The 24,009-nt window shown below is 36.6% G+C and overlaps 1 protein-coding gene across 6 annotated transcripts in view; it reads right to left on the bottom strand.

Annotated features, from left to right (window-relative positions):
- The window catches only part of NKAP (NFKB activating protein), a 37,325-nt gene extending 18,062 nt beyond the window's left edge, over window positions 1–19,263 (bottom strand). For 4 of the 6 annotated variants that reach the window (XR_012504664.1, XR_012504663.1, XR_012504662.1 and 1 more), the window contains exons 1-10: window positions 18,699–19,263; window positions 17,000–17,080; window positions 12,876–12,946; window positions 12,563–12,703; window positions 10,895–10,958; window positions 9,568–9,677; window positions 9,399–9,474; window positions 8,246–8,395; window positions 2,938–3,076; window positions 2,198–2,255 (exon numbers count right to left, since the gene is read on the bottom strand). Coding sequence is in view for 3 of the 6 variants with exons in the window: in XM_074359226.1 (XP_074215327.1) it covers window positions 2,198–2,255; window positions 2,938–3,076; window positions 8,246–8,395; window positions 9,399–9,474; window positions 9,568–9,677; window positions 10,895–10,958; window positions 12,563–12,703; window positions 12,876–12,946; window positions 17,000–17,080; window positions 18,699–19,081 (1,273 nt within the window). In the remaining 3 variants the exon portion in view is untranslated. Of the gene's footprint in view, window positions 1–6; window positions 3,077–8,245; window positions 8,396–9,398; window positions 9,475–9,567; window positions 9,678–10,894; window positions 10,959–12,562; window positions 12,704–12,875; window positions 12,947–16,999; window positions 17,081–18,698 lie in introns of those variants that run through there. The other 2 variants (XM_074359224.1, XM_074359227.1) reach the window with 2 other exon arrangements.
- Between the last annotated feature and the right edge of the window lie 4,746 nt (window positions 19,264–24,009).

Here is a 24,009-nt window from a genome sequence, read left to right on the forward strand (position 1 = left end):
TGCACATCAAACCACAGAGTATTTATTGAATAATAAACTTGTGGCACACAATCCAGCTGTATTGATTTTTCTGCATTCATTCATTTTCCAGTTTGCAACTTCCATCATATTAGCAGAGTAACCAGTAAGTTGTTTTCCATTTTTGAAAAGGTTTTTCCCATCACTGTTTGCATCAGAGTCTTACAAGTATAAAAGTTGTTCAGTTTAGGGAGTTGCTAAAATTCACCTATCAGACCAAACTGAGATTGGTCCTTGGCTGTGTGTTCCCCCATTTCAGCCTAAGTCTCCAGCCCGGACACACCTCTTTCATGGGCACAACTAGGGAACAGAAAAATGGCACCAGTTCTACAGCTCATAAAATAACCAGTTTCTAGGATTTCCCTACTCACAGACCCCTTAATTTCCTGCAAGTTAAGCCTCACTGTTAAACAATACATTCTGAAACTCTGAAACTGGGCATGCTGCCTACTGCAACACAGCATCTCAACCGTGACGGCACCAGGCTGACTTGAGGACTGGGTGCAATGAAACAGGGAAGGTTCAGTCTCCACCCTTACTATTTTTTGTCTTCTTCCCATTCTCACACCAGATCATCACTTGTCCCTACCACCCCTGTGAGGCTGTCTTGCCTGGCTGTAAAGTTTTAAAACACCAAAGACAAAATTACATTATGAATGGCTACTTACAAGTATGTCAGAATATGTATTTATGTAGACAAGCACTGGAAGGAACAGTGAATACTAAAGACAACTGAGTGGTAAGGCTGTGGGTAATTTTTCTTTCTTTTTAACTGTTATATGTGTACAAGAAATTAAAAAAGGAGGGAAAGTCTTATCAGAGGAACAAGTGAGGAAGTGGGAAACTAGGTCTCATTGGAGGACAAAAAATGTATTTCAAATACAATAGCCCTCCTCCCATTTGACTTATGGCTTGGGTGACCAAACACAGTTTCAAGCATTAACTTTCATGAGCTGAAAATAAACTGCCTTTGGTCTTTTTATTTTTCCCTCCTCTTTCCCAAAGAATATGCTACCAAAGCTTTTCTTTGGCAGAGCTTTCCTGAACAAACCCTGATGAAAGATATGGTAAAGTTCCAAAATAAATTCATATATTTTCTTTCATTTACTCAACAAGCATTTGTTGAGTATCTACTCTGTGGAAAAGACAGGAGAATCCAATGAAAATCTACAATATTCATGTATCACAAAACTGTTGCATTTAAACTACCTTGCCTACTGAATGAAAATCAGAGAACAAACTCATTCAGTCTCTAGGAACCAGTAACAAAAAGTAATGTTCTTACAGAACAATATTTTTAAATGGTGAATATAAATTTAGGTTTTATTACACCAGGGGGTAGATGGGCTCACAAATTTAGGGCCTAGTTTCCTTTTAACTTTTAGCAATAATAGATTTATTAGGTTAGGCAGCAACAATGATAAATCAAAATAACTTCAAATTCAGGGGGTCATAAACGTTGCCACATGCCAACTGGCTGTTTAGTTCATTAACTGTGGGTTAAAGGTAGACATTTTCCTAAAATGTATGTTTAGTAGTAAAACTTTTGATCTATACTTTGAAATATGACTGCCTTAGATTTCAAACCTTTGAAAAAAAAACACTTTAACCTATTACAAGGAGAGAGGGCATTTTTATAACAGCAAAGTCAGAACTTCCCCATTACCCAGGTAATTTAAATTTATCCTAGGCACATAAATATAGCTCAAAACAACCTCAACACAAACAGCCAAAACTTTTACTGTTCCCTCCCCTGTCACTCTTGTGTCCTAACAACTAAACCTGAACAAGAGGAGGGAACGAAAAAGATTATGATCTCATAGTCCCAGAATTTCCCATTTCTCCCAAACTTAAAAGCCAACGGTAGCCATAAAAAAGTGATAAAGTGAGGGGGTTCTATGTGAAGTTAAAGATAAAACTGAATGATAGATACGAAAAATAAACTGAAAAGTTCAACAATGTTTAAAATGAAATCGGCTTACTACATTAAGGACAGACTTAAAAATGTTTAATATCATTTTAGCTTCATTCTTACGAAACAACCAAGTTAAAACAAAGGCTCATTATATTTTTCCCTATCAAACTCCTGACCATAGTTGACTCCAAATGAACTATGACTTCATTTCTAGTATCCAAATAATAATCTAAGCACAGTTCAGATAAGAAATAATTTACTTACATTGGCATAACAGTAGACTTCCCAATACTTTATATTTGAAGAACCATTTTAAAGTAACCTATTAAGAATTTAAAAAAACTTATGTCACATTTTCAATTCAACAAGTCTGTGGGTTAGTTTGCTTTTTGGTTTGTTTGTTGGTTTTGAGGTGGAGGTAGGGATTAAAACCAAAACACATTTCCAGGGCTAACAATAGTATTGCATTACACAAGTCAAGCTTCAAATTCCAAATTTGCTTTTTTCAGCTGTGCCTTCATTTTGTTAACAAAAATGGCCTCCTGTATGTTTCAGTCATGTTCATTTATAACACATTCAACATGAGAGGAATGACAATTTTCCACAAGTTCAGCTGTGGTGGGGGTGGGGTGGGCATCACATACAGAACACTGTCCCATGGGGTAAGAGTTAAGTTTCTCATCTCACCAGCACTTTGTCTCAATGCCACCTCCCCCAACACAGTAGAATTTCATTCATAATTTGGATTTTTAAACCAGAATGTTGTTATGGTTAATCCAAAATAACCCGCAGAGCTTGTTAAAGTTATACTGATAAGCAGCTTTTTACTGAAGGACTGAATTAAATAGAAGGCACAGTAGCACTGTAAAGCTTTTTCACATCATAATAATCTTTTTGTATGTATATATGGAGCCCAGACTTTCTTTTTTTTTTTTGTTAAAAATGTCTGATGAACAATCAGAAAATCCTTATTTGTCCTCTTTCCCTTTAGTTTTTCTGTATACCATCTCTCGAAAACTGGCCAGAATCTTGTTTTCTCTCTTTCGTCTCTCTTCTTGGTTAAAGGATGCAAGAGCTCTCTTCTCATCAGCACTATAGATCTGGTTCTCTTTTCGCAGTCGCACAGCCTCCATTCGGCGATGCCTGGAGATAATTTTATTTTTGGCTTAATTTCTCAGTAATTATTCTCATAGTACTTCCTCACTAATCCTTTCTTAATACAGAGTGGTCTATTTAAAACACTGACAAATAGAAACTGTTTCTGTAATGGGTTAGATTTTCAAAACAGCATTCATTTTATCTGCTGACATGTCCTTTGATTCATTTCTACTATTCAAATAATGATCTCTGAGGTTCTGTCAATATAGTGAATGTTATTTATTTCAACTACCAAAGACCTAAGTCTAGTTCTGTTGTTTTCAGTAAAACAATGAGAAACAAGCAAATTATTAAACTTCCTAAGGATGTGTAGAATTGATAGTAGGACAGATAAGATTTAAGTTGTCATCAAGCAGGAGGAACTTCTTCAAGGTTCTAATTTACCATACAACCAAAAGAACCAAGTTCAAATCTACAGTTGAAGTTTTGGGTGAGTTTTGTGGATGGATTTAAATTCCTTAGAAGCCAGTAGCAGCTCAAAGAAAAGAAAGAAAGGATTTAGCACAAGGGCCAAATTAGGAAAGTATAGGGGCTGAGGCAGAGGGAAACTCTTACATCATCTTCAAAAGATCTGTTTATTTAGAAGGAAAACTTCATGAAAACCTGCCTTTTTTATGTATGTGTACCCAATCCTACACAATAAATTCAAGATGAAACTTGAACTATGTCTAGAAAACAGCAAACTGAGTGAGAAGAGAGGGGAATCATTTCTGTTTAGGGTGAAGGTAGGGCAGGATGGACAGCCAAGGAGACGACAATGTATTTAGGTTGCTCGGGGTACAGTGAGTAGTTTATCTGGAACAGAAAGTGCTATGTGAACGATGCTGTAATAAACATCGATGTACACATCTCCTAGTAGTTGGGAAAGATTCTCTTGGGTATGTAGCTGTGGAGTTGCTGGGTCATAAAGTATGTGAATGTTTAACCTTCCAAGAAACTGTCAGACTGTTTTCCAAAGTGGTTGTACCAATTTACACCACCATGAACAATACTTAAGAGATCCTGGAGACCCACATCCTCTCAAATGCTTGGTATTGTCAGAACTTTGAACTTTTGTCTATCAAGTGGGTGTAAAATGGTATTTCTGTATGTTTTTGATTTCCATTTCCAATGATAATGAACATCTTTTTATGTATGCATAGGCCACATATTTTTTTCTTCTGAAAAATGACTGTGTCATTTCCCCACTTTTCTTTTGGGTTATTTATAGGTATTCTCTAAATACTCTCAGTACTAACTTTATCAATTGTATGTATAACAAGATCTTACCCCAGCCTGGAACTTGTCTTTTTATTTACTTTAAGATGTCTTTTGATGAACAAAAGTTCTTACTTTTAACCCAGACAAATTTATCAACATATTATTTTATGGTTAGTGCATTTTTTTGGTCTTCTTTAAGAAATACTTCCTCACCTCAAGATCTAATAGATATCTGCTCATATTTTATACTAAGAGTATTAAAGTTGGTTTTGAAGTTTAAGTCCTTAATCCAGGTGCACTGCTTTTTAAATATGGTGATACAGGGTTCTACTGTCATCTTTTTCCATATGGATAACAATTTTCTTCCTGCTGCATTTACTGCTTAGTTCCTTCTTTGCCCACTGATCTGACATATTATCTCTTTCATAAAACAAACTTCCATAGATGTATGGCTCTGCTCCTGTGCTCTGTATTTTACTTCATTGAACAATTCATTTGTTCCCCAACTCTTAAGTGCTGCAAGCTTCATAATAAGCCCTCATATCTGGTAGGGCAAATCTCACCTTCCTGCTCTTCTTCAGAAGTAAGATGGCTATTCTTGGCCCTCTAGTCTAACATATAAATTTTAGAACTATCTTATTAAGTTTCATGGAAACCTCTGTTGTGATTTTGATGGAACTGCACTGAATCTACAGATAATTTGGGAAGAACTGATGACTTTACAATATTGCCTTCCTATTCTTGTCATGGTATCTCTCCATTTATTTAGGTCTTCTTTAATGTCTCTTAATAATGTTTTATAGTTTTTCCTATAAAGGTCTTGGACATCTTTGTTAAGACTTATTCCTAAATCCTTCATATTCTCTGATACTGTTATAAATATTTTCTTATAACCCTAAAGACTCCACATAAAAACTACTAGAAGGGATAAACAAATTCAGCAAGGTAGCAGGATACAAGATTAACTTACAGAAATCTGTTGCATTTCTTTACACTAACAATGAAATATCAGGAAGAGAAAGTAAAATAAAAAAATCCTTTTTAAAATTGAATAAAAATTACTTAGGAATAAACCTGACCAACGAGGTGACTTATACACTGAGAACTATAAAACATTGATAAAGGAAAATGAAAATGATTCAAAGAAATGGAAAGATATCCCATGTTTTTGGGTTGAAAGAATTAACTATTATTAAAATGGCCACATACCCAAAGCAATCTACAGATTTAATGCAATCCCTATCAAATTACCTAGGACATTTTTCATGTAACTAGAACAAATAATCCTAAAATTTATATGGAACCACAAAAGACCCAGAATTGCCAAAGCAATCCTGAGGAAAAAGAACAAAGCTGGAGGCATAACCCCGCCAGACTTCAGATAATACTACAAAGCTACAGTAATCAAAACAGCGTGGTATTGGCACAAAAACAGATGTATGGATCAACAGAACAGAACAGAGAGCCCAGAAATAAACCCATATACACCTAAGCTCAATTAATCTTCAACAAAGGAGGCAAGAATATACAATGGAGAAAAGACAGTCTTCAGCAAGTAGTGTTGGGAAGGCTGGACAACTGCATGTAAATCAGTGAAGTTAGAACACTCCCTTACACCATACACAAAAAAAAAACTCAAAATGGCTTAAAGAGTTAAATATAAGACATGACACCATAAAGTGCCTAGAAGAGATCATAGGCAAAACATTCTCTGACATAAATCATAGCAATGTTTTCCTAGGTCAGTCTCCCAAGGCAACAAAAATAAAAGCAAAAATAAACAAATGGTGTCTAGCCACATATAAGCTTTTGCACAGCAAAGGAAACCATCAACAAAACAAAAAGACAACCTACAGAATGGGAAAAAATACTGGCAAGTGATGCAACTGAAAAGGGCTTAATTTCCAAAATATACAAACAACTTATACAACTCAGTAACAAAAAAACAACCCAATCAAAAAATGGACAGAGGACCTAAATAGACATTTTTCCAAAGGGAACATACAGATGGCTAATAGGCACATGAAAAGATGCTTAACATTGCTAATTATTAGAGAAATGCAAATCAAAACTACAATGAGTTATCACCTCAAACCGGTTGGAATGGCTATCGTTAAAAAGTCTACAAATAGTGAATGCTGGAGAGGGTGTGGAAAAGGGAACCCTCCTACACTGTTGGTGGGAATGTAAACTGTTGTAGCCACTAAGGAAAACAGTATGGAGGTTCCTTAAAAAACTGAAAAAAATGTTACTATATGATCCAGCAATCCCACTCCTAAGCATATATCCAGGGAAAACTCTAATTCAAAAAGATACATGCACCCCAATGTTTACAGCAGCACTATTTACAATAGCCAAGACATGGAAGCAACCCAAATGTCCATCGACATGGATAAAAAAGATATCGTATATATATATATCACATATATACACACAATGGAATATTACTCAGCCATAAAAAAGAATGAAATAATGCCATTTGTAGCAACATGGATGGATGTAGAGATGATCATACTAAGTGAAGTAAGTAAAAAAGAGAAAGACAAATATCGTATGCTATCACTTATATGTGGACTCTAAAAAATGATGCAAATAAACTTATTTACAAAACAGAAAGACTCACATACATAGAAAACAAACTTATGGTTACCAAAGAGAAAAGTGGGGGTGGGGATAAATTAGGAGTTTGGGATTAGCAGATACAAACTATTATATATAAAATAGATATACAAGGTCCTACTATATAGCATAGGGAACTATATTGAGTATCTTGTATGACCTATAATGGAAAAGAATCTGAAAAAGAACATACATATATATATACATACATATATATATACATATATATATGTGTGTATATAGATATATACACATAACTGAATCACTTTGTTAATACGTCAGTAACAACACTGTAAATCAACTATACTTCTATGAAAAATAAAAATATGTTTTCTTTTTATTTAATTACATTTTCTAGTTTTCTGTTGCTGTTACATAGAAATGCAATTGATTTTTGTGTATTAACCTTATATCCAACCATTTGTTAAAACTTCCTATTATTTATAATTCATCTGAAGAGTCTTTAGGATTTTCTATGTTAAAAAATTATATCATTCAAACAAAACAAACCAAAAATTGTATCATTCACAAAAAATGACAGTGTTATATCCTCCTTTCCAATCCTCATGCCTCTTAATTTCTTTTTCTTGTCTTACTGGTGCTTAGATATACTGTTTTTAAATGTCAGTCCTCAGGAATCCAAGATTCTGGAGGTGCTTCAAGGGGTTCTGCAAATATTTGCCTCCAATTTCATTTAAAAATGTTTACCTACTTTTATAAGTTTATGAAGTTCAAAAAAATCCAAAATTCAGTTTGATCTTGGTACTGATACCCAATTAGTTCCCTATGTTCCTCCTGGTACTTCGCTTTCTCTTCCCTAATTTTATATGCCTTTCCTCATGCTGAACCTGATCTCTGTCATGATCCTTTCCGCTCTCCATTCTCAAGAGTCCAGAGAACTAGAGAGTCCATGTTCTCTGACTCTACAGAGAACTGGGAGTAAACTCAGAAAACAGGAAACACTGTCTTATGAAATACTGTCTTAAGAAAATGCTTTCCTAACTACCAGAATGCCATATTCCTCATGTGGCAGTGACAAGTAACCGAATTTAACTACATCCTCCAGAGGGTAAACTATCTGTACCAAAATATGAACTAGAAAAGGACATTGGAAAGACTGATTCTTTGACGTTGGAGGTATAGTTGAGTTGCATACTTACTTGGAATTTTAGACAACCACATTTATACCAATAAAACCAATATTAAACCAATATTTATACTCTACTTTTCATTAGAAATGGTCACGTAATGAAAATCAGTTACCAAAATATAATTTTGGTAGTGAGAAAGGAAAAGGTCTAATCATGGAAACTGACCTCAATGCCAAGAACATACCTGCTACCACTCATTACGTAACCCGAGCACTCAAATGATGCAATTTCTTCACTTGTCAAGCCAATTTCACCTCTTCGTGGGATACGTTTTCCAGCTTTTACGTATTCAGCCATAGCTGCACCTTCACCGGGTAACAGAGCATGGCCATAGCTACAAGGTAATTTAGAATTCACAAAAGGTTTATTATAAAAAGCTCACCATCTAAAGAGAGCACAAAGAAACACATTTTCTCTCATAAAACAGTAGGAATAAGAGTTGCTGGGTGGCAGCATGCTGGGAAGCCCAATGTGAATTCATTTTTAATTTAATTAGTGAACACTGCACTGTGACCTATATCCCTAGGCCAGAAATGCAGAGATATTTGGAAGAATAACAGAACTGATGTTAGTAAGCATATATTCACTGTTTACAATTACAGATCAACTTTCCCTACAGGTATTGCCTTTATTGCTTGTGCTTCCAGAGAATTTCATTTCCCTTTTTCCATTTAAAAAAAAAGTAAAGAGATAATATATCTCAAATTAACATATTTTTTAGACTTACAACCAATAACAATGCTATACAGTAACAGTTATCTATTAACTTTCAATCAAGGGGACTTTAAAAACCACGATCCCTTCATTCAATTCATTGAATGCTTCTTGAATACCTATTAAACTCAAAGCCTATAATACAAAAATAATCTCTGTTCTCGTAGAATTTATATATGAATAAGGATATAACACGAATACAATGCACAATATATAATACATTGCACAAAAGAAATAGAACACTGCTGGGAGGACTAAAGGATTAAAGAGAGAAAGAGAGGTAGGAATCACATCTACCTGTGAAGGGAAGGTACTGGGAATCAGCACACGCCCTCCTCCTCTTGAAAAGGGCTTTGAAGAATGTCAAGGACTTTAACAGGAAGAAAGTGGGGGTAGTGAAGAAACCAGGGCTGGGAAAGGAAGGGAAGGCAGGTTGGGGGAAGCAGTAAGGTGAACAAGGCACAAAGTGGGAAAGTACACAGTAAACACAGGGAAGTTTCAGTTCAGCTCAGTTGGAACCTGGGATCTAAATAAGGGAGTACAGGGAGATAAGCCTGGAAAGGTAAGTTAGGACCAGACTTTTGGGAAGATACTTTAGACACTGTAAATATACTGTTACTTACTTCAAAGGTTTATCATCTTGAGAAGCAAGTGTTTTAGGAGCCTCTGGGCCAATCAAATCTGAGGGTTCTTCAGGCTCTGCATGAAAAGATGTTCAGAAACATATTCACATTTTAACTAATCAGTTAATGTTTTATTTATTCTGAGTCAAAGTCTATCAGAAGAACCTACTTGATCGATCCTTCCAAGGATTCTCCAGAAACTCTTCTTGGGACTCTTTAGAACTTGAATCACTGGAATCTTTTCTGCTCTTCTTTGATTTCTTTTTCTTGTATTTCTTCCTGTAATGATTATAATTTGATACAAATTGATTTAATATTCCCATGCTAAAGGGAATCTTATTTTTTCAAGGCAATGAAAGACTGATTATAATGATTTGGATGCTTAGCTTATTCAAACTTGTTAGAGAAGAATTTTAATTAAATAATCTAACTTATTTAACCAAATCATGTTTCACTATTATAAAAAGATCCCTAAAGGGAACAATAAAATACAGTTCTCATGGTGTAGAGATAATAGAAATAAAGCAGTTAAAAAAATCTCTTACCAATTTGAGCATCAATAATTTTAAGTGTGATGGATTAAAATACATCAAATATGTTTGAATCCTTGGTTTCATAATGATACTAAAAAATCTAATTCATTATTTTGAAAACTGATAAAACAAAAACAGTAAGATATTCTGCCCTTCCTATACCAACTGTACTTCAGGGTAACCAAATAGTTAATGAGGGTAGGTTTCACAATTATTCTACCAATTAAATGAAAAAAGTCAGAATTAAACTATCACCATTGTGCAATCCCTAATGAAATAAGGAACCTAGGCAATGACTACTGATGGCCGTCAATATGACAAAAAGAGACAACCAGACGTTACCTGCCTCCTGATGGAAGTACACAGCAACACCTATGAAGTATTCCCACCAAAAGCTCAAATCTGAACCTTATCAAATGTCTAGACCTAACTATCAATCTACAGGAAATATAAAGGACAGAAAATATGTTAAAAGGACACTATAGGAATACAACCAGCAAAATCCATATTGCAGGAGATTCCAAAGGACAAATAATTTGGTTTCTTTAACAAATAAACTGCAGGAATAAAAAGGAGGGGAAACCTATCAATTTAAAGAGATGTAAGACATGTTATCAACCAATCACAATTTATGGATATTCTTTGGATCCTAATTTGAATAAACTGTACCAAAAACTGCTGAGAATTGAGAAATTACTGTTAAATATTTTAGGCGTGATAATAGTATTGTGGTTATTTTTTCTTTTTTAAAGAATGCCTATCTTTCAGAGAAACTTGCTGCTTTATGGATGAAAGGATATCTGGGATTGGTTTCAAAATAATAGGGGAGGGAACAGAGACTGCCCCAGAGTTGATGATTGTTCAAGCTGGGTGATAGTTACATGGAGGTCCGTTATCCTATTTTATATAATTTTATATATAGTTGAACTTTTCCATAATGAAAATTAAAGAAAAAAAACTGACGATCTGCGTTTCTTCTTTTTTTCCTTTTTCTTGGCTTTCTTTGCTCTCCTTTTTGTATCTTCATCTGCAAATAAAAGCACATTATAATTTTAAAAAATTTTAACTCTAAAACCCCAATACTTTTGAGTAGTTAAATATCTTATTACTCTTCTATTTGTTGTTATAGAGCAATTAATTCATTCAAATATCTATTGCTACTGGTCAGGAAATGTGCTAGGCACTAGGGACAATAAAATTAAAGCTGCACTAAGCATTTGGTAATATAAGGTATTATTATTAATTTTATTGCATGAGATAATAGTATATTTTGATTAGATAGGAAAAGGTCCTTATTTTTTAGAGTTGTATACAGAAATATTTAGGGTGGCAGTGTGATAATTGTAATTAACCTTGAATATCTTAACCAAATAAATGCTTGAAGCAAATATGTCAAAATACTAATAATTGTTAAAATTAAGATGATACGTATATGGTATTATATGATTCCCTTTACTTTTCTGAATGTGTGAGTATTTTCCTGCTCTGTGTATTGCGGGAGATGCTTTCCAGGAGCTCAGTCCAATGGAGGAGACAGAGATAAAGAGGTAAACAGCATCCAGTGACAGAAGGACGTGGGTGTTCTGGGAGCACAGAGGAATCTCAAAATCAGGCTGATTTGGGGAGGGTGGTTGAGGAAAGGTTGACCAGGAAAAGGTGACTCTTAAGCTCGTTCTTTTAAAATCAGTTTTTTTACAAAAATTAGGCATGCCACTGTTAAAATGAGTAAGCCAAGTCGCAGGCAGGGAGAGACTGGCCTTGCAGGCAGACAGACTCTCTGTACTAAGTAAGAGAGTCAAGAGAAAGGACGTGAGATATGGAGGAGACAGAAAGTCATCCTCAGGCCACAGAGGATGCTGCACGAGAGCGCGGGGTCTGTGTGATGAGAGAGCTCAACCAGGGTCTGAACTTCACCCTGAAGGCCACGGAGAGCTACTGAAGGATTCTAAATAGGGACCAACATGTTCAGATTTGTGCTTCAAGAAAGCTCAGCCTTCCAGCAGTGAGGAAGAAAAGTGACAATGGTGGCCAGGAAACCCAGGTGACATCAGAGGAAGGGGCGCCTCTGTGTAATGTGTCCCCAGGAGACACCCTCTATCAATCATCAGCTGGGAGGGGGCACAAAAAGGTGGTTTTTTGGGACGCATCGGCCCCCAGGGGGTGTCTTCTATAAATCAGCTGCCAGCCTGACGGCTCCTCTGTGGTGCGGCTTTCTGAAAATTGCACAAAGTGCAATTGCCCACTGAGTGTGAGAATCGCACAAAAGAGCCACTCCACTGGGCTGATGCAGCCCCTATGACTTGGTTTGGCACCACACGCCTGTACAGCTGTACACGACCAATCTGGAGCCGCAACACCTAGGTCTGAATCCCAACTGGGTGACCCTGGGTGCAGTATTTACAACCTGCTCCGAGCCTCCCTTTCCGCCTCTCTAAGAGGTGAACTACAGTTACTGTGTGGATTAAATAGCAATAATGCATATCAAGCACTTAGCAGGGAGCCCCACACAAAGTCGGGAGTGTTCAAAACTCTTGACTATTATTGTTTTTAAGAACCTTCCTCTAAAATCAGCCTTGAAGAAGTAAAACTAGTTTTGAAGCAAGGCTCGCAGAACGATGTTGGCTTTCTTACCACTGGAGTCTGTTTCAGAATCAGAGTCACTGTCACTATCGTCAGAATACTTCCTGTGTTTTCTTTTAGATGATTTTTTCTTCCTCCTTTTCTTGGACCTTTCTTTTGAATGACTAGACTTCTTCTTCTTCTTCTTGTCGTCTACATAAAATACGAAAAAACAACTTCTAAAGAAGTATTTCTGAGCATCAATTTTATTGTATTTGAAATACTGGAAAGGAACTGATGATGGCAATTTGAGTAAAGTCTAATGTTCAACTATTTACAAACTTCTAAAACTCCTCAATAAAAAATTTCCATATTTAAAAAATACCTTCTGAAGTAGAAGCTGAAGTGGTGCTTTTCTTTGGCTCTTCATCCTCTACTGGTGTATGTTCATCAGAGCTGAGTTTAAAGAAAATGGTTGTGAGAATCAGAAAAGTGATAAAATACGGATCATGGAGTATAAAAATACAGACTTAAAACTTTTCAGTGACAAACTGATTGTCCAAGAACCATTAAGAGCCAGCACCGGACTGCTTTTGTAACAGTACAGTTTAAGGGTCTACCACCTTCATAATAACATAATAATCATTTTTATTTGCATAATGCTTTATAGTTTACAAAGTGCTATTCACACTGAAAGCAGGATGTAAGATTTATATTTTCAGAAGAAACCATAGGGAAAATGCAGGGAAACAGGAATCATAAGGAAAGATGAAAGAAACTGGAGATAAGAAGGCTGAGGGAAGACTTGGTGATTTTACTCTTTATGTGGAACAGGCATATGGTAGAGCAGCAACTGTTCTGTCTCCCCAGAGCAAGAACCTTACACACTACAGTGTAAAGGGATTTCATTCTGTTGTAGAGAATTCCAAAAATGAGTATTATTAACATGCGACAATAGTTTGGAAAGGGAATTCCTATATCATATAATCTTTTCGAAGATCACATCTGGAATAATTTAGGTACTGCCTAGAAAAGTTTTAGGATTCCTTCCAACTCTAATTCTTTGAGTTCAGATTCTTCGGGCACTTTCCAAAGGTATCTGTAAGAACAAGTTTCAGTATCTCAACATACTAAAGACAATCTATAACAAGTCCACAGTTCACATCATACTCAATGATGAAAAGCAAAAAAGACAAGGATGCCCACTCTCACCATTTTTATTCAACATAGTACTGGAAGTCCTAGCCAGAGCAACTAGGCAAGAATAAGAAATAAAAGGCATCCAAATTGGAAAGGAAGAAGTAAAACTGTTATTGTTTGCAGATGACATATTATATATAGGAAATCCTAAAAACTATAACAAAAAACTAATAACGTAGCACTAATAAATTCAGTAAAGTTGTAGGATACAAAATCAATAGAGAAATTCATTCCACTTCTATACACTAATGAATTGTCAGAAAAAGAAACCAAAAGGAATAAAATAACCTAGGAATAAATTTAACCAAGGATATGGACAACCTATACACTGAAAACCATAAGACACTGATGAAAGAAACTGAAGACACAAATAAATGGAAAGATTTTCCATGCTGATGGATTGGAAGAATTAATATTGTTAAAATGTCCATACTACCCAAACCAATCTTCAGATTCAATGCAATTTCTATCAAAATTCCAATGGTATTTTTCACAGAAATAGAACAAATAGTCCTAAAATTCACATGGAACCACAAAAGACTCCAAATAGCCAAAACAATCTTGAGTAAGAAAAACAAAGCTGGAGGAATCATGCTCCTTGATTTCAAACTATACTACAAAGTTACAGTAATCAAAACAGTATGGCATTGGCATAAAAAAGACATATAGATGAATGGACCAAATAGCTCAGAAATAAATACATGCATATATGGTCAATTATTTCATGACAAAGGAGCCAAGAATATACAATAAAGAAAGGACAGTCTCTTCAAAAAAAAATCATGCTGGGAAAACTGGACAGTCACATGCAAAAGAATGAAATGGACCATTGTCTTATACCATTACACAAAAATTAACTCAAACTGGATTAACGACTTGAATGTAAGACTGGGAAGGTAAAGTCTAGGTGGTAAGCTCCTTGATATAGGTCTTGGCAATGATTTTTTGGATTTGACACCAAAAGCAAAGGTAACAAAAGCAAAAATTAATAAAGTGGGACTACATTAAACTAAAAAGCTTCTGCAAACAAGCTCCTATATATAGCACAGGGAACTATATTCAGTACTTTGTAATAACCTATAATGGAAAAGAATCTGAAAAAGAATATATATATCACTTTGTTTTACACCTGAAACTAACACAACATTGTAAATCAACTATACTTCAATTAAGAAATAAAACAAAAACAAAAATTAAAAATAAAAAGCTCCTACATAGCAAAGGAAACCATCAACAAAATGAAAAGGTAACCTACCGAATGGGTGAAAATATTTGCAATTCATATCTGCTAAGGGGTTAATATTCAAAATATATAAAGAACTCAACAGCGAAAAAATAGGCAATCTGATTAAAAAATTAGCAAAGGATCTGAGTAGACATTTTTCCAAAGAAGACATACAGATGGCCAACAGATACATGAAAAGATGTTCAACATCACTAATCATCAGGGAAATGCAAATCAAAACCATAATGAGATATCACTTCACACCTGTTAGGATGACTTATCAAAAGACAAGTGATAACAAGTGGTGAGGATGTGAAGAAAAGAGAACACTTGTATACTGTTGGTGTGAATATAAATTAGTACAGTCACTATTGAGACCAATATGGAGATTCTTCAAAAAATTAAATTTGAACTACCAAATGATCCAAGAATCCCACTTCTGGGTATATATCTGAAGGAAACGAAATCAGTATCTCAAAGAGATTTCTGCACTCCCATGTTCATTGCAGCATTATTTACAATAGCCAAGATATAGATAAAACTGAACATTCATGAATGCATGAATGGATAAAGAAACTGTAAGAAATACACACACACACACACACAACACAGACCACAGTGGAATACTATTCATCCTTAAAAAAGAATGAAGGGGGAGGGTATAGCTCAAGTGGTAGAGCACATGTTTAGCATGTATGAGATCCTGGGTTCAATCCTCAGTAACTTCTCTAAAAATAAATAAATAAGTAAACCTAACTAACCCCCCCCCAAAAGAATGAATCTTGCCATTTTCGACAACATGGATGGACTTTGAGGGCATTTGTTAAATGAAATAAGCCAGAGAGAAAGACAAATACCATATGGTTTCATCTATTTGTGAAATATAAGGGGGGAGGGTATAGCTCAAGTGGTAGAGCACATGCTTAGCATGCAGGAGGTCCTGGGTTCAATCCCCAGTACCTCTTCTAAAAATAAACAATAAAACCTAGTTACCTCCTCACTGCAAGAATAAATAAATTAAATAACAATAATAAATTAATTTAAAAAAAAAGAAATATAAGAAACAAAAACAAAAGAAACACAAAAAAACACCAAGTTCATAGATATAAAGAACAGACTGGTAGTTGCCTGAGGGCAGGAGGTGGGGGATGGGTAAAATGGATGAAGAGTGTCAAAAAGTACAAACTTCCAGTTATAAAATAAATAAGTCATGGGGATGTAATGTATAGCATGGTGACTGTAGTTAATAATATTGTATTGCATATTTGAAAGTTGCTAAGAGAGTAAACCTTAAAATTTCTCATCACCAGAAAAAAAATTTTGTAACTGTGTATGGTGATGGATGTTAACTAGACTTACTGTGGTGATCGTTTTGGAATATATACAAATATCAATTATTATGTTGTATGCCTGAAAGCAATATACTATTATGTGCCAGTTATACTTCAATAAAAAATAATAATTTTTTTAAAAAGAAAAAAAGAACAACTTAAAGATAATAATGCTTTATCATCCTGTCACAAATTACAGGTTTACCTGTCAAGCACATTGTCTCAACACAACCTAAAGTAGACACAGAAACAGAGGAGAGGGAAAAGGCAGCTTATGAATAGCACCAAAGAGAAAAAAAGAAAAAGAAAAAGCATTAAGCCTTCAATAACAGTACTGGATACAGGAAAACTAAACAAACCCATGTCAGTACATTCATTTAAAGAAAACCAAAACCCTTTGTAATGCTAACATGTGACATGCAGTTACCAGATTGAGAAACAATAATTCAAAATAATAAATACGTATTTCTTTCAACACTGAACCCTTCTATGAATAGGAAATTAGCACCCCATGAATTATAATTTAAAGAGAACAATTAGCATGCTAAAATCCGCTAGGAGCATGTTTTAATCGTTAGGTATGTTCAATGTTTTTTTTTTAAAACTTAAGGGGTAGAACAGCATAAATCACAAGAAAGAAGAAAAAAAAATGTGAGTTGTACTTAAACATCTTCACTTAAGAAAAATTTTGACCATAGATTCTGGATTTAAACAAATGTCACATTTTAAAAAATATGTTTTTAAATCACTTACTCTGGTTCTGGATTCTTTGGAGAAAGTCCCCATACTTCAGGAGCTCCCAATTCTCCAATCCTCTCTCTCTCACTTAATCTCCTAGAAGAGATAGGCAGGTAAATTATAACTCTGTGACTAAGTTGATTCCTAAATATAATAAAGTTCAAAGGAGTCCAGTTAAGTCCTAGTTTCCCTTTACATTTTAAAGTTTAAACTAATAAAAACTTGGTTTAAATGTAAACTCAACACTTAGGATCTGGTGTTCTGGTAGTTCTATCAAATGGTACAGACTACAGACAGCTGAGATGCCCGGCCAGAAATGCAGCCTGCGAGGCTGTCAAGTGCATCCCTTCTGCTGCACCCATGACACAGCTCCTAACTGCTCATTTCGTCCCCTGCAATATGTGACAGAAACAGTTTTACGTTTGGAAATAACTTCATTTGTTTATTTATACTTACAAAAGTAAAGAGAAGTCTCTACTTTTGATTTAGTCAAACTTTGTTTTCAGAAATTCAAGAATTAATGAAGAAAAGAAAAATGAACATTAGAAGTAGACAATAAAGAGCACTCTGAAAATGAAAGAAAAGTTTTACTTGACGAAAACTGTACTTAACGAGATACAGGGTTTATTTTCTCTGTTTTCCCTTTAATTCCTTTTTGGAAAAGGAGTAAATTATCTACTCTTGGAAGACACAATTTTTTTTGTTTCATTTTATGTTTGTGATTTCTTCTTTTAACTTTTGATATTACTCATTAATAAAGCACCAAAAACTAAGGCCCAGTTCCTCAAAGTTTAGCTGGTTGTGTCTCCATTTGTCTTTTTTTAAACCCTTACAAAATAAATACAATTGGTTTGATTTTTTGAATAAATTATTTTTTCTTCTTTATTCAGGAGAAAAGGTAAAATTATGCAGAGTCAGAGTCAGGTTTCCCACTTGAATTAACAGAAAATCTAAAAGGGGACATATTTAAAACCAAACCTGAAATATATTTAGACAGGAGGAAGAATGCCTGACAGGCTGTAAAGAGCAAGCAGTCAAGCTCTCATCCCTGCTGCCACCTGATTTTATCTGTACTCTTAAGATAAATTATCTTCTAAATATACAAATGCAAATTTGATCCAAGGAATTCTGACATCTTTTGGTGAGGAATGTCTAATAAGCTGGTTGCTTTCTGACTGACAGTTTGGGGTAACTTTCTGGAAATTTTAATTTGGAGAGGTAGGTCTCCAATCTACCTCAGGACTGTTTTTATCTGTTTTATCTCAAACCTCTGATCATTCAACAAGCTATGGTAGCGCGCCTACAAAGTGCTAGGCACTATGAATTTTGAGATCGGTAAAACCGGGCTCCTCCTTTCCATGAGCTCAGTCTAGTGGGTAATAAAAATATGCTCACGAATGATAACGACACAACCAAGTAAATGCTATAATTCCGGTAGGTCTGAGACTCTCGGCCATGTCCGCTACAAGCCAAGAGGCAGAAGCAGGTAGCGGAAGACCAGGGCACTAATGAAGGGGCTCGAGGATGAGTGAAAACCTAAGGATAGAAAACGGCGAATAAAGCGTTATCGTAGCTAGACTGAAGGACGGGATGAAAATGGGTGCAAGTCTGGGAGAGCGAGCGACATGGGAAGAATAGGGAGCGGGATGAACAATAAACCTGACTCCGAAAGCTGGTGGGCTCGTGAAAGAGAAGGTGCATTCGTCTCACTCACTTCTGCCGCAGGCTCTCCTCCCTCTCCTTGTCCAGGAGGCTAGGCCATGGCTTGTCGCTCCCGTAGGGGCGTGAGTAGCCGCCATAATAGGCGGATGAGGCAGAAGCGAAAGGGGCACCCCGCGGCGCCGAGGGCCGTTCTCGAGACCGTGACCGCGAGCGGGATCGGTAGGACTGGTTTCGGGAGCCTTGGCTGGGGCCACTCAGCTGATGGCTGAGGCCATTCCTGTCTCCGGACCGAGAGCAAGAGTGCGAGCGAGAGCGGCGGCCCCGCGGAGAGCGAGAGGATTTGCTAGGCTTCGGGCTCTTCGACGAACTGCGACGTTTCCCCCCGGAGCCCGAGGCCTCCCAGTCGGGGCTGCGGGAGCGAGACACCGGAGCCATCGCTGCCGCTGAGGGCCGAAGCCGTGGGAAAAGGGGGCGCTCTCGCGAGCCTGGGAAGATCTCGGTTGCCTTGGCTCCCAGGAACAACCGCCACCACCCGAACCTGAGGAAACCTTGGAAATAGTCCGAGTGTACGGAACTGTTACGGTACGTCGGCAAATTCCTTCCCCGGACCTAGGTGGTCCCCCTGCCGACTGGACGGGATGTGTGTAGCCGTATAAAGAAGCCGGTAGGGCAACTGGGTCCTGAATTCTTCCGGTTCCGAGTTAGGCTGCTAAAGTCTAAGCTTTACTGGAGACGTATTTTTTTCAGCCGTGGGTTGAAATACCTGAAGGAAAGAACGAATAAGTAACTAAGTAAGTAAATGAATAAATAAGTGTATGTGTATGTACGTAGGAGCGCGCGCACACACACACACACACACATTTTTTTTCTTTCCAATTCCAAGCGAAATAAAGAGGGTTTGTTTAAATTCGTGGTGAGCTATGATGTGTAAGCCCCATATTTCCCAGTTAGCTTAGAGGGCGTATATTCTGTATTAATGACTTGAGTCTGATACATTCCAATTAGGTTCATAGCACAGAGAAAAACAGTATATTTATCCCCCAGCCACCCATTACCACCAACGTGCTCCAGCAAAATGAATTTATAACCCCCTCCTTGTCTAGCTCCTTAAACTAGTCCCATCATATGTGAGGCCAAAAAAAAAAAAAATGTTGCCTGCCATTCCAGTAAAAAAAAAACTAATATTGCCTGCCATCAAGGAAGCCATCAGTCACTGTGGCCTTCTCCTCTCCCCCCTACCCCACCAAAGCTCCTGAGGGGAATCCAGGCTGGAGAAAATAACAAGATACTGGTCCTAGATAGTTAAGATGCATATCTAAGGAATACTTTCAATGAGCCCAGACTCCGGCGTCTTCCCCTACAGGGAAAAGCACTAAAATCATTAACTTGAGATGTCTGTTTTTGTGATTAGCAGTAATCTTTTGATGTTCAACGGCATGTTTTGTTTTGTTTTTTCCTGTCTCCTCCCTTACCTCTTTGGAACAGTTCCTCAGAGCTGTCTGAGAGCTGTCTTCTGAGTTTTAGTCCTCAGTAAGGTCCCAGAAGGAAACATAACTGACAACTTTTAGGTCTGTGTTTTTCTTCAGTTGATATATGCTAGCTTAGCAATATGTTGTTAATAGTCATTATTTCTATTCATTTTATGCTGTTTTTAAATGAAAGAACATTGAAACACTAATTCTACTGACTTTAATTTTTTTAATTTATTAAAAAATTTTTATTGAAGTATAGTTGATTTACAGTATTATATTAGTTGTACCTCATTGTGGTTTTGATTTGCATTTCTCTGATGATTATCAATGTTGAGCATCTCATGTGCCTTTTTGGCACATCTGTATGTATTCTTTGGAAAAATGTCTATTCAGGTCCTCTGCCCATTTAAAATTTGTTTTTTGCGGGGTAGGTAATTAGGTTTATTTTTTTATGGAGGTACTGTGAATTGAACCCAGGACCTTGTGCATGTTAAGTATGGACTCTGCCACTGAGTTATACCCTCCCCCTCCTCTGCCCATTTTTAAATCAGGTTGCTCGTTTTTTTTTAATATTGAGTTGTATGAGCTGTTTATATATTTTGTGTATTAACCCCTTATCAGCCATATCATTTGCAAATGTTTTCTTCCATTCAGTAGGTTGTCTTTTTGCTTTGTTGATGGTTTCCTTTCTACTGACCTTAATTTTTGAAGGTACAATGAGTTTGCTGTGGAAATTCTGAATTCAGTCTATCAGTAGCTAAATGGCCTCTGGGGCTTTCCTCTTAAGTAATCTATAACCATGAAAACTAATGCCATTGAGTATTGGAAATTTTTTGGGGGGGAATTTAGGGGAAAGATGTACAATATAACGTTAAGTGGAAAAAGTGGACCACACTATTTGATATCTTCTATGTAAATACAGTTAGTCATGGAATGAGGACCAAGAACTGAATTGAGTAGGAGAAGTTATGTGATTTGGGATGGGGACTTAGGGAAATTCTTAATAAGTTTTCAGTGGAAAACCTATGCCTAACTTTTGTGACACCAGGCTGTACACTTTCACATCAATTGCCTATAAAAGACAACTTTGCAGCAGTTTTTGGCCTATCTGCCCAATGGCTGGTAGGCATGCACTTTAGTTCCAATGAGAAAACCCCTAGCCCTACACCTCTTCTTGCTCAGTTTCCTTGGAGCAGTTTGTGTTTCTTGAGTAGAAAGTGAGGGGGAACCAGAGTACACAGGCAGGTACAGGCAGTCTGTGGGGTCAGGTAGAGGTTGAGTCCTGTGGAAGCCCAGCCCAGCCAAGATATACACTAACACTGATTCATTCATTTGGGGGGTGCTGGGGAAGGTAATTAGGTTTATTTATTTGTTTGTTTATTTATTTAAATGGCAGTACTGGGGATTGAACCCAGGATCTCATGCATGCTAAACACCCACTATACTGCTGAGCTATACCTTACCCCCTGCCTGATTCATTCCTTACAGGAGTTAAATCATTTGTGTGTTACGGACTATGAGGACATTCAGCTTCTATTAACTATTTCTCTTTGCAATCTGAGTTGCCTGGACAGGTTCGTGACTGCCACCCAGAGCACCAAGGCAGGGATCTGGGTTGTGGAAATGGGGGATGAGGTGGTGGGAGTTAGGGAGACTCTTTCATAGTCTGTGTCTGTTTGAATTTGTAGGTGCTTTCCAATTATAGCAATGATTGTTTAAGAAGTTCCAAGACTAAAGCAAAGTTTTTAATCGCTATTTTGAAAAGATTTACCAGCTCAAAATCTGAACTGCATACTTAAAAACATTTTTTTCTTCCCAAATACTTATTAGTTGATACATACCTGTGGTCTCTAGTAACTCTTCTATGCTGCCAGCTTTGTCGGTCCCTCTAACACCTAGCTCTTCAGGATTTCTTCTCTGATAATGAATTGATGCTCCATTTTATAGGAAGGAATTTGATGATATTAGGCCTCTAGATGTATGGAAAATTTCTCAAACTCTTGGGTCAGCCAACATGAATTTCACACTGGAAAACTGTGCCATAAATGGACAATTATTTCTAATTTAACCTCACTGGGAAGAACTATGTCTGCCAATAGGTAGAAAAGTGGCTGGAGCTTATGGGAGTGTTCTGTGATGGTCCAGATTACACAGGATGAAATGGAATGATGTGACCATTCCAGGATATATTTGAGCTAAAGATCCTGTGTGTGTGTGTGTGTGTGTGTGTGTGTGTGTGTAAAAGATAGAGGAAAGCGTGAATAATGCACCGCACAGAGCATGACTTGGATGGAGAATTTGAGTGTTTTGCTGCCTACCAGGTCCTAGGGGAATAGGATGTTAGCCAACTTTGCTAGAGGCTGATGTTGAGTGTGGGGAAGCTCATCCTCAATGTCTGAGAGGGACAGAGAATGAGGAAGCTCCAAACTTGGCAAATAACCCAGATTCCAAAGCACAACCAGTGGTTGTGGTGTCACAGATTCCAAATAAAATTAAACAACTATCAATTCACATCTAAGTGTGGAAGAGGAGAAAAGGGAAAGATGGTGGAACACAGTGGTAAGGAAGATACAGCCTTCCGCTCCTGCATTGCTTAACTCTAATTAACTGACGTTCTTTATTTGTGGCATTTAAGGTATAAAATTTTGTTGTGATGATATTAAAAGATAAATATGCTGCACATTTGCTGTTCCTTTAAGGGCAAATGTTAAATATGGAGCCATGATATTTGATTTCCTTGGGCTGCCTCTTTTCTTCCTCCTCCTTCTCCTCTACCTCCTTCTTCCTTCTTTTGCTTTAAAAATGAAAGAACAGGAGTTCCCCAGAATGCAGTTTTGCAAAAGTTAACCAACACCACATGAAGTACTTCTATATCTATTATCAGATAAATTACACCGAGAAACTGAAAATTCAAAATAGGCACATCTTAAAAACATTGGATTCAAACGAGCGAAGATGCTAGCAATATTCATGCTTTGATCTTGTCTTGCTTTTAAAAAAAATTAATAACTATTTTTAAAAGCAGCTTTAAGTTTACAGAAAAATTGAGCAGAAAGTACAGAGAGTTCTCATATACTTCCTCTCCTCTCACCACTCCTGTCCCAGTTTCCCTTATTATTAACATTTTGCATTGGTACATTTTTTATAATTGATGAACCACACTGATACATTATAATTAACAAAAATCTATAGTTTACATTACAGTTCACTTCTTTATGTTGTGATTTCTATGGATTTTGTCAAATGCTTAACGTCAAATGCTTATCTACCTTTACAGTATCATACAGAATCGTTTAAAAGCCCCCTTAAAAGCCTTAAAAGCCCTCTGTACTCCACCTGTTCATTCTTCCTCTCCTGCCCTCTAACTCCTGGCAACCTCTGAAATTTTTACTGTCCATACAGTTGTACCTTTTCCAGAATTCATATAGTTGGACTCAGACTGACTTCTTCCAGTTAGCAATATGTAGTTAAAGTTCCTCCATGTCTTTTTCATGGCTTGATAGCTCATTTCTTTTTATTGCTGAATAATATGCCATCATATGGATATATCATACTTTATCTCCTTACCTATTGAAGGATATCTTGGTTGCTTCCAGGTTTTGGTAATTATGAATAAAACTACTATAAACATTCAAGTGCAACTTTTTGTGTAGACATAAATTGTCAACTTATTTGAGTAAATATCTAGGGGTGGGGTTGTTGGATCATATGATAAGATTATGTTTAGTTTTATAAGAAACTGCCAAATTGTCTTCCAATATGGCACCATTTTGCATTCCCACCAGCAATGAATGAGGGTTCCTGTTGCTCTACATCCTTGTCAGCATTTGGTGTTGTCGGTGGTTTGGATTTTAACCATTCTAATCGGTATGTACTGAAATTTTGTTTTAC

This window comes from Camelus bactrianus, chromosome X, assembly GCF_048773025.1.
Source record: "Camelus bactrianus isolate YW-2024 breed Bactrian camel chromosome X, ASM4877302v1, whole genome shotgun sequence".
NCBI lineage: Eukaryota > Metazoa > Chordata > Mammalia > Artiodactyla > Camelidae > Camelus > Camelus bactrianus.